Here is a 17,749-nt window from a genome sequence, read left to right as displayed (position 1 = left end):
GCCAATAGCTCTGCTGTGTGTTTGCTATGGGCTCAGCTCACACAGATTATAGGCTGCTCTTCCACAGATAAACCATCCATAATATCATGATGTATTTGATGTCGCTGCTTTTGAGTAGGAGCTACATTATTGACAATACAGGCTGAGCAGACAAAGAGAAGAGCGCCACCTACAGGCTGAGCAGACAAAGAGAAGAGCGCCACCTACAGAAACATAAACTGAATCAACAGAAAATCAAAGGAACAGGATGTCACAGCAGTCCCGCCCACACTGTTTGATTGACAGGTGATCTCTGAGAAGTGTAATGGAGACAAAGATGGAGACAAAGATGCTCACCCTGGAAGCTCCTGTTGTTAGCGGAGGGGAGGGCGTTACCCAGCATCACCGCAGCGGGGTCGATGATGATCTCTCGGCTCCGCCCCTGTGACCCCGTGACCTCCCGCTGACCCCCGCCGCCGTCCAGCCGCAGGGTCATCTCGTTGTCGTGACGATCCAGGAACACCTGGTGCCACTCGCCGTTGTCGAGGCGGTAGGCGGGCAGGGTCAGGTTGTAGTCCCCATCGCCCAGGTTGTAGAGAACACAGAGGAGGCCCTGGAAGATCTGCATAGGGACAAGATTCAAGATTCACTTGAATACAGGAAGTAATCAGATTACAAACGAGGAATTTGACTTTGTATAAGCAGAGCTTTAATATTAGACAGAGACACCCCACTGCAATAAGACATGGTCACATGGTCACCTCTCCCCTTGAAGTGTTGTGAGAGAGAGAGCCTGGTGACGCGGGGTTAGTGCTGCTGACCTAGCAAGCTAACTTGAGCTTAGAGATCTAGCCTGGCTCCAGACCTTCGAAGCCACGCCCACTCCACAGTTGTGGATTTGGCTCTTCTTGGTCTGGTATCGCCATGTGCAAACGCCTTTTCTCCGGTTGAAAATCCAATCACGGGCGCTGATTGGCTAACGCTGTTGTCAGTCATGCACAACAGAAACAGACACAGCTGTGGCCAGAGCCAACGTAGCTAGCTAACGCTAGCCAGCTTCTCCACGTTGAGCAGCCGACGCACGTCTTATTAGTTACGATAAGACTTACGTTAAAACGACAAGTACAACGTCGGCCGACTTTGGCCGCTTAACGTGGAGAAGCTGGCTAGCATTAGCTAGCTACGTTAGCTTGTGCTTGTGACTAGCAAGACTGCTGCTGAGAAGGGAGAAGCTGGCTAGCATTAGCTAGCTACGTTAGCTTGTGCTTGTGACTAGCAAGACTGCTGTGGCTGCCCTGCCGTGCCGGCCGGTCGCCTCGGGAAGAGCCTGGTGACGTGAGGTTAGGTAGCTCTGTGGACACCTTGGTCTCTAGTCATTGGTTAGGGAAGACCGAAGCCCGCCCCCTCATAGAAATGCTCTGACGAAGAGGAAATGAGTTCATGAATTCACGATGCAGTCTGAATAATCAGACTACTAGAGACCAGGAGTTCCCAAACAACATCAGTTCCCAAAGCTGAGACCTTGTGATGTGTTGACTTGTAGGAGGAGCTAGAACATGCCCTGCCCGCTGTCAACAAGTAGGCTACACACACATACATGTGTGAGTACACACGGCATGCAAACACGCACACCAGGGCCGGTTCCAGAACAAGATGACTAGGGGTGCATCCTAGATAGGAAGGGGTGCAGATGCCCGGCTGAAGGCCGGGCCCACTAACCCACTAACCCGCCCGAAAAATTTGACATGTTATTTTACTAAAAATAATGCATTTGACCATCATTTCAAGTAGAATGATACCACCCAAGCAAGAATATTTCAAGTGTTTCAAGTGCTTTACTGAAATATTTGGACCATATAATGATAATACAATTATCTCAACCTTAAAAGGTTACATATAGGTGCCAAAAAGCCATAAAATCACATCAAAGAACAAAGAAAAACAACAACTATAATTCAAGTTTAAACAGTAAGTGTGCAGCTGTAGCATTTATTAAAAAAACCTTTTTTTTTTTTTACTTTTCAACTGAGCATGCAGACAATTAAAATAAGGGTGCAATGCATGCTTTTGCACCCCCGTAGAACCGGGCCTGATGCACACACACACGTCCACACACACGCGCACACACACACACACACACACACACACACACACACACACACACACACACACACACACACACACACACACACACACACACACAGTGCAGAAAAGCCAGTTGTTGGGAGGCATCTTGCTGATTGCAGAGAGAGAGAGAGAGAGGGGGGGGCTGGAGACAGAAACAGAGATAATTTATGAATGAGAAGAGAGGATGAGAGAGAAAAACACTTTTCTCATGTTTACACAACAAATGATTCCATGTCGGCTTGTCTGTGATGCTAATCACTTGATTATCAGAGGGCAAAACTCATTTAAAACAAAACCATGGGTGTGTGTGTGTGCGCACGTGGTGCACGTGCATGTGTGTGTGTGTGTGTGTGTGTGTGTGCGCGGGCGTGTGTGAGTGACTAAGTCCAAAGGCGATTTTTACGAGGACACTCTTCATTTCAATTTCAAACAGTTTCCTCCGAGTGTCCCACAGAGCATAATTTGCTAGCCTCAATCTTTCCTCTGCCACCGCTATCACATAAACAGAGGAGTGAGATGAGAAGGGCGGAGGAACAGAGAGAGAGGGGAGAGAGGGAGGGAGAGGAGGGAGAGAGGGAGGGATGGAGGGAGGGAGGGAGGGAAAGAGAGAGAAGGAGAGCGAGGGAGAATGAGAGAGGGAGGGGGAGAGAGAGATGTGAAGTGGGCGGCTAGCATTAACGCTCCCACTCCACATAAAAACCAAAATTTGGGGTGAAAAACACTGAACTAATAAAAAAGAGTTAACCCAGTCATCTTCTTCTCAACTCTCTCTCTCTATCTCTTTCTTCTCCTTTTCCAGCTCTCCTCTCTGCCTTTCTTTCTCTAGGCTTTGCTCTCTCCAGCTTTCTTCTATACTTCCCTCCCTCCACCTCCCTCCCTCTCTCTCACTCCCTCCCTCCACCTCCCTCCACCCCTCCTTCTTTCTCTCCCTCCACCTCCCTCCCTCCCTCTCTCTCTCTTTCTCTCCCTCTCTCTCCCTCCCTCCCTCCCTCCCTCCCTCCCCCTCACAGCTGGATAATGCACCGGACGGCTCCAAGGTTGTTTAGCGGGAGAAGGAGGAGCTTGGCTCATTTCAAGGCTGTGTGATGAAGTATTAATTCTATTTAGAATCCACTGGGGCGACACTTTTTAACCAGACACACTCACAGCCACCTGCCTTAACCCCCAATTAAAGCTGAACGGAGCGCAGCGCCTCCTACTCTTCTCCCTGGGTAGTGTGTGTGTGTGTGTGTGTGTGTGTGCGCTTCTTTTATGTGAGTCCCTTTCTTCACCAGAGTGTCGTGTGTGTGTGTGTGTGTGCGAAGGTGTGTGAGCTTCCCCACACACACACACACACACACACACACACACACACACACACACACACCGCTCTCTGTCTCAGCCCTCAGCTTGCTGGTGCATGGAGATCTCTGGCATATGCAGACGATGTGTTAATTTGCCATCGTTTAGATGATGATGTGATGATGTGCTAATGCTAATGCTAATGCTAATGCTAATGCACGTCAGACACTGAATACAGATGATGCACCTTATGCCAGAGGGCACGTTATTTATTTGTGCGGGGGAAGTCCGCTGGGCTCCGTGTTGTTCTGCAGCAGTTACCTGCTTCAGACTCACACATTTCCATACAGTCACACCTGGGAGCAGCTGCTGGTCATGGAGCAGCTCCACCGAGGCGGCTGGAGGTTCAGTGCCTGAGTGGAGGTTCAGTGCCTGAGTGGAGGTTCAGTGCCTGAGTGGAGGTTCAGTGCCTGAGTGGAGGTTGTGGCAGAGTGTTAATCACTGTTTACCTACGCAGGTTTTCCCAGGTGAGCTTCCATTCCATCACATGCCCACTTCTCCAACCATCTAGCCGGTTGTGCACCAATATGAAAAGTTTGGCGGATATGATAACCGATAAGCGATAACATTGCTGTTATGGCCGATAACCGATATTTACCGATGTCAATATGATCTGTATAAAAACAAGTTTCTATGATGATCCAATTTTGTACATCCTGAAAAAGTTATGCCTTTCTTTATTTACATACAGTGATATTTGGAAAAGTCCATAAATCAGAGATTTATTGCATAGTTTCCTCTCAATAATACATTTTGGCTGATACATGTACCAAAATTACCATAACCACTGCCCCCATCCATATGCACATAATACTCAGATGGTGGGAAATGCATTGTGACTGATGAAAACACTATAATCAATGGCGTCCATCTTCATTATGTACAGTATCGTGCATAAAGATTCAAGATTAATTTTAATAGCCGTAGTGAGTAATCATATTCCAAACGAGGAAATTATGATGAGGAAAGAATTATGACGCATGGCACTAAAGTAGAACATATTACATGCTGGAATTAATTTGTTGAAGCCGTGCGTGGGAGCCATGGGCATCTCCATGATAGCTAGGTTAATTTTTATTTTCTGTGCTCCTGTGAGCCAAATGATATGTGGGTTGTTGGATGGGGGAGGGGTCCTGCGAGGTGGGGGGTTATGAGAGAACTTGTATTTCGTTTTTTTATGATGATTCTGATGATGGAACTGCTCAAATAGTGGGAGGTTGGAGTTTTGTTGGCCCTGGAAGACTGGAGAAAATGATGAAAACAGAGCCTGATAGTGAAGAGAGAGACAGATACGTAGGCTGAGAGAGAGATGTAGAAGTCAAAGTGAGACAAGAAGCACTGATGGAGAAAAGAGGCTGAGACGTGATAGAGAGAGTGAGAGACACACACAGAGAGAGAGAGAGACAGAGAGACACAGAGAGAGAGAGAGAGAGAGAGCAGACATGACACAACTGTGAAGCAATAATGAAATCTCAGAGCTGTCAGGTAACCTCACTCCCCCCCCCCCACACACACACAAGTTTATATTGCTAAACTTGAGACTACCTAACAACATTAGCTACATTCATTCCATAACCCCCCTTACCCGACGTTTAACCCTCACCACTAACATGCCTCACCTTAACCTACTGTAGCCTAAACCTCATTCTAATCTTACATCTTACAATCCACCAATCCATCAACTGCTGATACTTCAGTTCATGATTTCCTACATTTTCCAGAATGCCTTTATCACAATCACGGCAGAGGCGGTGTGGACTTGTTGCTTGCAATCACATGTGGGCGTATGGGCATACAAGTATACCTATTTTCTCCTTGTGTGACTGTTGAACGTGCTCTAGAAAGCCCTCATTCGTTGATTCTGAGGGACTGGTACCAAAAAGCTGACATTTACCGTTGCTGTAGATCAGGGGTTCCCAAACTTTTCCGACCAAGTACCACTACGTACCAAACCAAATTTCCCAGGGACCACTTCCACTGCGTATACCCCCCCATAAAATTAAATGTGCGGATTTAACCATGCAATAGCATTAGAAAGGCTAAATAACAATATAAGGCTACTAGCTGGTTAAAAATTTACACACACACACACACACACACACACACACACACATAAGGGGGCTGCAATCAATAACGCATACTGTACATAGGAGCAACGTATGGAGAATAAAGCTGGGAACAATGAAATTGTATAATTTCTAACCAAGCATGTTGTTGAAATGCAAGTCACATGCACAGCAGACACACACAGCTCGTCACACTGGATGGAGCAGCCAAGAGAAACACAAACTAATTCCCTTTTCTGATTAAAAGCAAACAGACTGAGCTGCTACAGTGAAACACATCATCAAGCTAATATCTTCTTCTTCTTCTTCTCCCCTGTAGACTCCTAAGCGGAGCATAGGGCCACAACATCACTATAGGCTACGTTCACACAGACATCTTTAGTGCTTGAATCTAATCTTTCCCCCCCTAAGTGTCTTTTTCATCACTGTGTGAACAGTACAAGTCACATTGAAAGTGACTCTTTTAAAGACGACCTGGGCTACTTTCAAATGTGGGGAAAAAATCAGATTCAAGCACTAAGGTTTGCTGTGTGAACGTAGCCTATGCTAACGGGCTCCGGTCAGTCACCCTCAAGGACCCTTTCGCCGGGACAAGGTTTTTGCGGTTTCTGTCGCAAGTAGGTTTTTACAGGGTGGGGTTGTGAGCCCCCATAAGGCAATACACTGTACTTATATAATCATTACCGAAATCATCAACCTCATTTCTATGTACATGTACCTGTACCATTACCGCAACAGGTGTTCATTTAATGTTAATTTGACGAATGGAAAAATAAGATTGCTTTTAAATACATAATGGAGAAGTTACATGTACGGCACACCCACCAAAACCCTCAAAAAACTCCAATACGTCCAAAACTCCGCTGCCCGCATGCTCACCTCCACCCGCCGCTCCGACCACATCACCCCCATCCTCCACGATCTCCACTGGCTCCCCATCACGTACAGGATTCAATTCAAATTATTACTCATCACCTTCAAAGCCCTCAACAACCTGGCCCCCTCCTACCTCTCTGACCTCCTTCACCTCCACACGCCTACCCGTCGCCTCAGATCCGCAGATGCTAACCTTCTCCAAACCACCAGAACGAAGCTCCGGACCTGGGGCGACAGGGCCTTCGCTGCAGCTGCCCCCGCCCTCTGGAACGCCCTCCCCAGCCATATCCGTCAAGCAGACACTCTGTCATCATTTAAACATGCCCTCAAAACCCATATTTTCACCCTCGCTTTCAACCCATGAACTCCTTCCTCTCTCACCTTTTATTTATTTTCTTTATTTTTTCTTCTCTATTCTTAAGTTATGGTATTATATTGTTTTGTATTGTGAAGCGTCTTTGAGCATTTGGAAAAGCGCTATATAAATCCGATGTATTATTATTATTATTATTATGTTACGTCCTTTTAGGTTCACATCATCATTTTGAAAATATGTCAGGTTTCAATGAAAGCACAAAAATACTAGGTTGTAGATTGCGGAAGGTGTTAATTAACGATCACAAACACTTCAGACCTTGTTAGTAATGCCTAAAACGGAAATGTGTCTTTTTGGAATCTTTGAAACCAAGATTTGGTGAGAGTCACATTATACCACCATCAAAAGAGCGTTCGCCGAAGAGGGGCCACTTATCAAGGTGACACACGTTTTCCTGCTGTCTGCAACCTGGAAAAAGTTGAGTATTTATGGCGGGTTTATCATGTGATCCTGTGTGCTCCAAGGAGAGGAACCTCCAAGAGGAAATGTAGGGATGGACAGAAGAAAGAAGAGAAGGATGGATGACAGGCAGGGATCAGAGGAGGTGTTGGAGCTGAGGTGTGGATAACCATCATCATCTCACACGCTGATGTTTGATCGATGGCAGCGATGGCAGCGTGGGGGCGAGGTGCAGTGAGAGCAAAGGGCTGGGAAGGGACAGTGTGATCAGACTCAGGCGGGGGTGGAAACACACAAAGGCCATGTTCACATTACAGGCAAATCTGATTTGCTGCTAAAGTCATTAACCATCATTATCTTGATTGGTTTCCCAAATCTGATTTGGGAGTGTGTCCGCACTGCCACAAATCTGATTTGGGCAAGTGTCCAAGTCGGATCTGTGTGTCCAGATACAATGAGCCAATGAGCCAACATACAATGTTTCTGGCAGTGTTTGCATGTCTGCTCTCTGCTCTTCAAGTCCCCGCCCCCTGCAAAAGACACTCTCAAATCTGATTCGGGTGATCAGCACGTCCACACTGAAGTCACATCAGTCGAAAGCAGATTGGAAACCACCTCCATATGTGGTTTGGGACAAGTGACACAAATCAGACTTGGAGCGTCCAGATTCATAAAACCAATCTGGATAGAATCATTAATAGGTCACTAAAGTTCACAAATGGGATTTGGCCTCCTAGTGTGAACATGGCCAAAGAGAGTGGGGGGAGGAGGGGAGGGCTGGCAAACAGGTCGAAAACGAGAAGACACTGGAAGCTCTCTGAAAGTATGAATTCAGACAACAGATGGATCCTGATCCGACGGCTTTAAACTAGATTTACAGCACATTTACAACAGCAGATCTTAAAATATTTTTTGACGCTTGGATACTCTTACACCATTATCACTAATAATAACCTTATATATTATCACTGTGTGTATTAATAAGTGATGAAGTGTTAATGAAGTGTGTAATTTGCCTTTGTGTTGTACCCACTGTTCCTCCACCTGCATCATCTCCCCCTGCATCACCATCTCTGTGCTGGATGCGTGTAGGTTGAGATAGAGATAATGATAGGGCTAGCAATAGCTGTCGTAGAGGAGGGCGGTTGCATCTCACAGACGACCAAAGAAGACAGCTCTGCAGAGATAGCCTTCATCTGGTGAAATTGCTCTCCCCGCCTCTTCAACAATTGATTTCTCCATGTATGATTTGTGAACGTTGGTGCAAAATGCATCTGGACAAAGAAGCACTTTGATTCTGAGGTGCTGACACAAAAATGAGTTTACCATTGATGTTTTAGAAAGCTTCACATTCTTCTATCCAACTCTATTGTATCTGTGCTGGAAATAACAACATGAGGTCACGTCTTCTGTGTTATAGCAGTAGACCACAGGGATACATATACAGTAGATATATATATGTATATATATATATATATATATATATATATATATATATATATATATATATATATATATATATATGAGTGACCAATGGTGAGTAATTAAGACAAACAGCTGTTAATTTCACCACCTGGGGCGGCTGTAGCTCAGGAGGTAGAGCGGGTTGTCCACTACCGTAAATTCCGGACTATAAGACGCACCGGTGTATAAGCCGCGGGACCAAAATTGACTATTTTTTTCTTCTATAAGCCGCACCGGTCTATAAGCCGCGGGTGTTTTGATGTTTAATTACCATATGAAAGGGTTCGTGCACAGAGAGGAATGTCGGGAAAGCGATGGCTGTTTGGGGAAGCTCCCATTTATTAACATTTCAACAAAACAAAACAAAAGTCAGGTCACTAATCCCCAGACAAAATCACACAACAATAGGCTATATGTGCAGCAAACCTGTAACCAGAGAAGTCAAGTCACTAATGCTCGTCTTCCTCTTCTTCCTGCGTACTGAAACCACCAAAGTCCTCATCTTCAGTGTCGGAAACGAACAGGTTCAGGGTGGCTTCGTCAACCACTCTCCTCTCTCCTTCATTGTCACTCAAAACCAACGAACTCCTCTTCATCTATAGCTGTGTTTCCATTACAGTTTTTCGCAAAAGAATTGCGATATTTCTACAACTTCGACAATGTACAATTGCGACTTGTAGGCGTTTCCATTGAAGTTGCGTTTGAGTGATTCCCCGTTGCAGCAGCTGCCACAGTGATTACGCACGGGGATCTGCCCCATATCCCGTCCCCTGCATGCTCAAATCCAACCAATGGTCAATGGAAATCCCAACATGAAGTTACAATGCATATAAACGAGCCTGATTATCAATTCAAAAGAAAATGAGTCGCAAAATGTTGCTGGCTGCGTGAATGCAGTCAGCGCGACAGGCAGAGGAAAAAAGGTAGCCTAATAGCCTACAACTGGTCCGATTTAGAGATGGAGGGGGGAAAAGGCTGATTTGGTTCTATAATTGCACCTGAAACGTGTGCAATGTATTAGCCTACTCACAGTCACTGTATTCACTTCAGACAGCACCACCGCACCAGTGTGTGCTTTTCATCCTCTCATCTCGCCGCTGTGCCAAATGCGCGCACACAGGCAGCCTGCTGTCACCATGGACCGATTTCTGCCATTAAACATTATCTAATTTGCCCGGCTACGCTTTTGCACAACACTCGTCTTTCTGCTAGGTAGCGTTGCTTCAAAGTTTTCCACTTGCTGCGGAGGTTTTGACACGGCTATCGAACCTTACTTACCAAACTTATTTTCCGCTCCTTTTCCAAGGGATAATATGGGTCACATGACGTGCAAATGCGAAAAATGTGTTTCCATTACACTTTTGCGATAAACTGCTATATCGACACGTCTGAAAAACCACCTCATGATCATCTACTGCTCGTTCTCATGCTGTCGAGAACGAGCAAAGCTTTTTTTTGGTGAAAGAATCCTCCAGGGCGCTTCTTGTTAACAGTCCGAGTGAGTGGCAGGTCGAACGTCAAAGGCACTTCATCCATATTTATGATCTGCTCCGGTTCGATGGAATATTCCTTGATCTTCCTTTGTGTGAATTCGCCGAAGTTTGTGATTTTCTCCTGGTAGTCGGGGGAGGGAGTTGATGGGCTTGTGGCCGTTTGCTTACCGTAATTACCATATGTAAGTGGTCACGCACAGAGGGGATTGTCGGGAAAGAGATGGCTGTTTGAGGAAGCTCCCATTTACCGTATTACCGTAACATTTCAACAAAACAACATAACACAACACCACCGTTGTTTATTTTTACAGTGCACACAGTGTCCGTGGTGTGGTGAAAAGAGGGCAAGAGAGGAAATTAAAACAGAAGTGGATTTATAGTTAGAAAGAGTGCTAAAAAAGAGAGATTTTTTTTTTTTTTTTTTTTTTCCCTGAAAAAATCCATAGATAAGACGCACCGTTATATAAGCCGCAGGGGCCAAAAAACGGGAAAAAAGCCGCGGCTTATAGTCCGGAATTTACGGTAATTGCTTTGGATAAAAGAGGTCGGTGGTTCGATCCCCACCTTCTCCAGTCTGCCTGTCGAAGTGTCCTTGGGCAAGATACTGAACCCCAAATTGCTCCCGACGGTGTTAATAAACACAATGACACGGTTCCCGTGGCTTTGGGCTAACGACTGAGCAGATTATAAAGATGCTGTTAAAAAGGCAAATGCCTGGAAAGTGGACATTCTCAACACAGACGGTAAGTAACATACAGCATAACCATACAGCATGTTAGCAAGCAGATAGACAGTTTTGTAATGTTGCAATCAAAACGGTAACGTGACTGACTTGACTGGCAGCTTCTCTGTCGGTCCGTCCAGCATTAATCCATGTGAAAATATCACAACACATCCTGCCTCTGCGATGTGTTCTCCTCTCACCTGTGTGTTTATACTTTTTACGAGCGACAGGTTCCAAAATCAGCGTCGAGCGATACTGGAAAGGTCGTCACGTTCAGCGATGCCTGTTGGGCGATGATAAATGGCTGGACTCTAAACTGCCCTTTAGCCTGCCACCATCGGTGGGGGAAAGTACCTACTCATTTCAAAGCGCTTTGGATAAAAGCGCCATTGACATGTTTTACATGTTAAGCAGCTCTGTACCGCAGACTGCGGTGCTGCTCGGACGTGATGTTGTCGCAATGGATCTCGGGTCTTTCAATTTGTCCTCATTATTGGTAAAGTAACCATCCTCGATTATGTCGAGGTTGACGAGGAAACGTTGGAATGTTGTCCTCCGTCCTGTCGTTTGAGAAGCCTACGAGGATGCATCATGTTTAATGTTGTGTGGCAGAGGTGCAGAGAACCCAGCTGAATGCATCATGTTAATGTTGTGTGGCAGAGGTGCAGAGAACCCAGCAGAATGCATCATGTTTAATGTTGTGTTTCAGAGGTGCAGAGAACCCAGCAGAATGCATCATGTTGATGTTGTGTGGCAGAGGTGCAGAGAACCCAGCAGAATGCATCATGTTGATGTTGTGTGGCAGAGGTGCAGAGAACCCAGCAGAATGCATCATGTTAATGTTGTGTGGCAGAGGTGCAGAGAACCCAGCTGAATGCATCATGTTAATGTTGTGTGGCAGAGGTGCAGAGAACCCAGCAGAATGCATCATGTTTAATGTTGTGTTTCAGAGGTGCAGAGAACCCAGCTGAATGCATCATGTTAATGTTGTGTGGCAGAGGTGCAGAGAACCCAGCTGAATGCATCATGTTTAATGTTGTGTTTCAGAGGTGCAGAGAACCCAGCTGAATGCATCATGTTAATGTTGTGTGGCAGAGGTGCAGAGAACCCAGCAGAATGCATCATGTTTAATGTTGTGTTTCAGAGGTGCAGAGAACCCAGCTGAATGCATCATGTTAATGTTGTGTGGCAGAGGTGCAGAGAACCCAGAATCATGTTAATGTTGTGTGGCAGAGGTGCAGAGAACCCAGCAGCGCCTCATTAGTAATCAGGGGAGCCCCAATACCTCACAGCCCTGCCCAGTGTAACTCAGTCAGCTCAGGCAGGAAGGAAGGTGTCTGCTGCCTGCGAGTGTGTGAGCAGAACAAGTCTCTGAGGTACCTCTGCTAACAAGTGCAGAGCGTGTTTGGATTGTGGAACTGATGACTGTGAACTGGATTATTATGGAGCGCTCTCTGTGCCTCGACCTCTGACCTCTGCCCGCTAGACTGTTTACGCCTTGAGTGGAGGACGCCCCCGGAGGCCGACCTGCTGCTGAGTGGCTTGATGACAGATTGGATAACGGGGCACGCCGACAACAATGCCCCCGCCGCCGATCCCGATCTCTCACTCACCTGCCCGCTGTGTGCGCTGAATATCCTCTGTGTCTATTCAGCCGCGCTCCCTTTCCCCACATTATGAATGAAGACGTTGACGTTTGAAACCTGCGTCTCAAGCTGCGTTCACACCGACCTATTAAAGTTTTTCGCTGGCATCGAGTTTACATACAAAGTCAATGCAAACGAGCGATTGAGCGTATATTCGCCCGGGAGAAAAATCGCTGGGCGTCCGAGCGACAGAGACAGAGCGATAGGGAGAAAATACGCTCGTCGCCCCAGATGAAATATCCCAACTCGAGCGAAAATACGCTGGCATCAGTCGTGTGGTATAATGACCATATATCACGGCCTGAAGTGATTGCTTTTAGAAAACGGTTACCAAGTATGGCCATATGAAAGTAATAGACAACTCCCATGTTATTCATAAAGCATACTCTTCCGCGTCATAAAATAGTCCCTCCTGGCTCACACGGTCTTACCTCGAGCCGCAGGTATTCACTCTGCTCTTTGGAGATGAGGTTGAGGATGGTGCTGCTGTGTTTGCGGGTTCGGATCAGGACCTGAACCCACGTCTCACGGGCCGGCAGGGGGGACGCCAGCTGGTAGTGCACGTGACTGCGCCCATCAAAGGAATACTCTGGGATCTCTGGTGTACGTTCAGTCACACACACACACACACACACACACACACACACACACACACACACAGAAAATAAGTCAGACAGCGCTATATGACTCAGGATAAAAACATAATTACAATTTAAATTCCCCCAGTTTGCATAGAGCCAATTGCTTGGCAGAATATGCAAAAGGAACACGCTAGAATGCAGGGTTTATCTTAAGCTATCTTGGTTCTTCTCTTAGCATGTCCAAGTATTTTTTCTTCTTCTAAACTTTTCTTCTATTGGTCTATTCCTCCTCCTTTTGTGTCAAAGCAATGAAAAGACTCTGTTTGGTCCACATCGTGCAAGTCAAGTGAAGCAAATGTGCTACAGGATATAAATACACAACAACCGTTGACCAAAGTGCTGAACAGGGTACAGATAACAAACAGACAGATATAAAAGTTAGGAACAAATAGGAATAAGAAAAGAACAATAAACATCATAAAATAATTGGGACACAATAAGCTTGACTTGAATTGAACGCTAACGAGAAGAGATGAGTCTTCAGCAGTGACTTAAATATGTCAGGAGTCTGCACAGTTCTTATACAGTATGAACTAGGGCTGGGTATTGGCAAGGACCTCACGATACGATATGTATCATGATACATGGGTCACGATACGATTGTATCACGATACATTGCGATACAATACATATTGCGATATATTGCAATACTCATAATTTACAATACATAATTTACTGAAAATTAGATTCGCTGTGTACAACCCAGGGAGTGTAATAATATGTATGTACGTCACTTTATATTGATAACTTAGTGGACAAATTGAGTCAAAACTACTGAGTGTTGAGTGTGTTACTGAACGCACTGAAATAAAAAAAGTATTTTTATTGTGTCACTGAACACACGGCTGTACAAAATATCGATATGGCGATATATCACGATATTTTTCTGAAATATTGATACAGTATTGCGGGAAAAAATATCGCGATATATTGCCGTATCGATTTTATTGCACAGCCCTAGTATGAACAGGTAAACTGTTCCAACGATTGGGGGCAGTCACCACCGTGAAGGAACATCCAAGTGCATCTAGTTAGTCCACCTCAGTGCTCTAGCTGGAGTATGATGATGCAAGAGATCAGCGAGATCAGAAGGTGCCATCCCATTTAAAACCTTAAACACAATCAACGACATCTTCAAATCAATCGTGAAGCGGACAGGAAGCCAATGAGAGGCCAACACTGGTGTCATGTGATCCCTGAAGCAGACAGGAAGCCAATGAGAGGCCAACACTGGTGTCATGTGATCGCGCTTCCTTCATAGTATGCTAATAAAGTCATCGCTTACCCTCTTCACACTGATGTCCTGTGTAGCCCGGCACACACTGGCAGCTGAAGGAGCCCCACTCGCCGTGACAGCGCCCCCGGTGGCCACAGGACGGGTAGCCCATGTTGACACAGCTGCTATCGGTGGCCAGGCAGCCAGGGGAGCTGGACTGGGAGTCGGCCGGGGAGCCCAGATCATAGAGCTGGATGGAGGAGATAGAGAAGAGAGGAGATGGAGGCGTGGAAGAGGATGTGGAGAAGATAGTGGTTTAGAGAAGAGGGGAATATGGGAGAGGTACCAATAGGCAGTAAACAAGTGGCAGTTACAAACGAGACAAAAAACGGTGACAAAGGAGAGACACAGGGTGTGAGCCGCCTGAGGAGATTCAGAGCACAGATTGAGAAGATGAAAATAAGGGAGAAAGATTGGAGAAAGGAAACTTTTCAATTCCTTGAAGGACAGAAGCTCAGGTCCCAATCTTCATTCCGCTCCTCTCTCTCTCTCTCTCTGTCTGGCTCTCAAAGTGACGAAACTAAACGGCAGACCAAAGTAACTGAGCGGACAAAGAGCACGGCCGACGTGCACAGAGCGTTAAAAAGGACAGGGGAACCTTGAGCGCCTAAATCCGTGGCCCTCACAAAAGCATTCCATAAAAACACATTAATATATGTTCAATCTCCTCCCGCCTCAACCCAAACTTTATGAGTTCTCATCGTTGAAGACGTGGCGGGGACGGAGGAGGGGTGGTGGGACAGAGGAACAGTGGGATGGATCGTAAAAAAAATAAAAAAAATAAAAAGCAGACAGTGAGTTATTCCGCCTGGGAGCTGCTGATTGGCTCTGACCTCCAGCGCAGCCTCCTTATTGGTCGGTGACCCTTCAGAGAGCGAAGGCTGCTCTGCTCTCTGGAGTCTGGGCAGACGTACAGCAGAGATTGTTAATGACTGAAACAAAGCAAAGACACTCGAGGGTGTCGGCAATTGATTTGGTGTGTGTGTGTGTGTGTGTGTGTGTGTGTGTGTGTGTGTGTGTGTGTGTGTGTGTGTGCGTGTGTGTGTGTGCGTGTGTGTGAGAGAGAGAGACTATTCTGTCGGACTGATATATGAGTCAATACTGTCCTTTGATTAAATGTGCAGTAGGGGAGATGTTTATGCAGAAAAGCATCCGTCTTCTCAGCATAGATCACAAAGTTGGGCTGTGCCAGAGGACTCATTGGGACGCCGCAGATTCAACCAGAGGAAATTAACAACAATTAACAACTCCACCTCCAGCCCCACTGCACACTTAAAGGAACACTCTGCCCATTTTCAACCAGCTTTGTATCATTAGAACATCAGTAGTATATCAGAAAACTGTAAACGGTTTTGAAGTATGTCATTTAATTTGACAGTTATTGAGTGTTAAAGTGTGGAGCAGTGACATCACTGGTCCACACTAACTCAAATGAATAACTCATTAACTCAAATCAACTCTCAATAACTGTCAAACTATTCATCATTCATCTAGTTTGACAGTTCCTGTGTCCACTATGCGGTCCGATACCAGTGGGCAAGGCATGAGGTTTTCCCACGAGGACCAGGAAGTAAACCTGAAAGCTGTAATTCCTTGAGTGGCCACTTGAGGCAGGGCTCAGAAGTCCCGTCGTTCCCGTTCACCCCCATGTTAAAATGCCCCACTTTGTAACAGTGATTAAGCATCTTTACAGCCTGGACCTTAACACGGTTTTGCTCTATATACAGTAGCTAATTTCACCTTTTCATAACAATTGTAGGGGGGGCATTTTTTATATAACTCGACCGTTTGGAGTAAAATAGACGATAGAAAAGGGGGTGATTGACAGGTCGCCTGTCCAGTGATCGCGCAGCTTGCCAATCAGGGACCAATAGCAGGCGGAGCTGCGGCTCTGGGAAACCCCCATCTCAGGTGAGCTGCGCAAGGACTCAACCCATTCCCTCCCACTCTGCTGATGAAAAATCAAGATGGCGACGGCCACCACTTCAACTCAAAACTGGAGTCCAAATCAATGGGATAGCTATGTCCATATTTTCATATACTTATACTTTTACACTGCACTGCCTCAGGTTCCTACCAACACACTTGCCAAGTCACCACTCCCTGCCCGGGCCCTAATAACAACTGAAGCAGAATGGAAATGAACAGCCACGGTGAAGACAGAGCCAGCTAATGTGATTTAAATTCTCTATATCAATAACCTTTATTTGTATAGCAGCACCTCTAACAATATGCAGCTCAAAGTGCTTTATAGAAGGCAGAAGGCAAATTAAAGTCACAATTATAGTCTAAAAAAATCCTCCCGCCAGACAGAGCACAAAGCCAGGGCACGTCCTTCATCATTATTACACACAGAACGCCTACTGCTGCTCACTGGTTTACATGTATTATCTACTGCTGCTCACTGGTTTAATGTATTATCTACTGCTGCTCACTGGTTTACATGTATTATCTACTGCTGCTCACTGGTTTACATGTATTATCTACTGCTGCTCACTGGTTTACATGTATTATCTACTGCTGCTCACTGGTTTACATGTATTATCTACTGCTGCTCACTGGTTTAATGTATTATCTACTGCTGCTCACTGGTTTACATGTATTATCTACTGCTGCTCACTGGTTTACATGTATTATCTACTGCTGCTCACTGGTTTACATGTATTATCTACTGCTGCTCACTGGTTTACATGTATTATCTACTGCTGCTCACTGGTTTACATGTATTATCTACTGCTGCTCACTGGTTTACATGTATTATCTACTGCTGCTCACTGGTTTACATGTATTATTCTACTGCTGCTCACTGGTTTACATGTATTATCTACTGCTGCTCACTGGTTTACATGTATTATCTACTGCTGCTCACTGGTTTACATGTATTATCTACTGCTGCTCACTGGTTTACATGTATTATCTACTGCTGCTCACTGGTTTACATGTATTATCTACTGCTGCTCACTGGTTTACATGTATTATCTACTGCTGCTCACTGGTTTACATGTATTATCCCCACGTCCACCTACACACATCATGCACATCACTCTCAATGATTACCCTCTGCCCAGCAATCATATTACAGCTACAAGTGGAGGAAAAAGTTCACTGTCAATATTAGATTGAGGTTACTCTAAATATTCAATTGTATTTATTTATTTATTTATTTATTTATTTATTTATTTATTTATTTATTTATTTATTTATGTTATCTTTATTTATCCAGGTTAACCTCATTGAGATTAAGAATCGCAGCAGTACAGAGTTAGAGATGCCACAACACATTTTATAGCATTATACATGATCAACAAACTTTCAATGTGTCATATAAAAGCAATTCAAAA

The 17,749-nt window shown here is 45.3% G+C and overlaps 2 protein-coding genes across 2 annotated transcripts in view; one reads left to right on the top strand and one right to left on the bottom strand.

Annotated features, from left to right (window-relative positions):
• LOC310799721 (E3 ubiquitin-protein ligase TRIM47-like) overlaps window positions 1-17,749 on the top strand; it is a 495,544-nt gene that overhangs the window by 326,253 nt on the left and 151,542 nt on the right. The gene's annotated exons all lie outside the window — the stretch shown is intronic.
• The window catches only part of LOC310799569 (putative neural-cadherin 2), a gene marked incomplete at both ends in the record, with an annotated part of 132,344 nt that overhangs the window by 26,961 nt on the left and 87,634 nt on the right, over window positions 1-17,749 (bottom strand). The window contains 3 exons of the mRNA XM_083662159.1: window positions 337-601; window positions 12,923-13,089; window positions 14,418-14,598. Coding sequence (XP_083518285.1) covers window positions 337-601; window positions 12,923-13,089; window positions 14,418-14,598 — 613 coding nt within the window. The remainder of the gene's footprint in view (window positions 1-336; window positions 602-12,922; window positions 13,090-14,417; window positions 14,599-17,749) is intronic.

The sequence above is a fragment of the Poromitra crassiceps genome, assembly GCF_964638095.1.
Source record: "Poromitra crassiceps genome assembly, chromosome: 28".
Classification (NCBI taxonomy): Eukaryota; Metazoa; Chordata; class Actinopteri; order Beryciformes; family Melamphaidae; genus Poromitra; species Poromitra crassiceps.
Note: the sequence above shows the minus strand (reverse complement) of the source record. Positions and strands in the feature narration are given on the sequence as shown.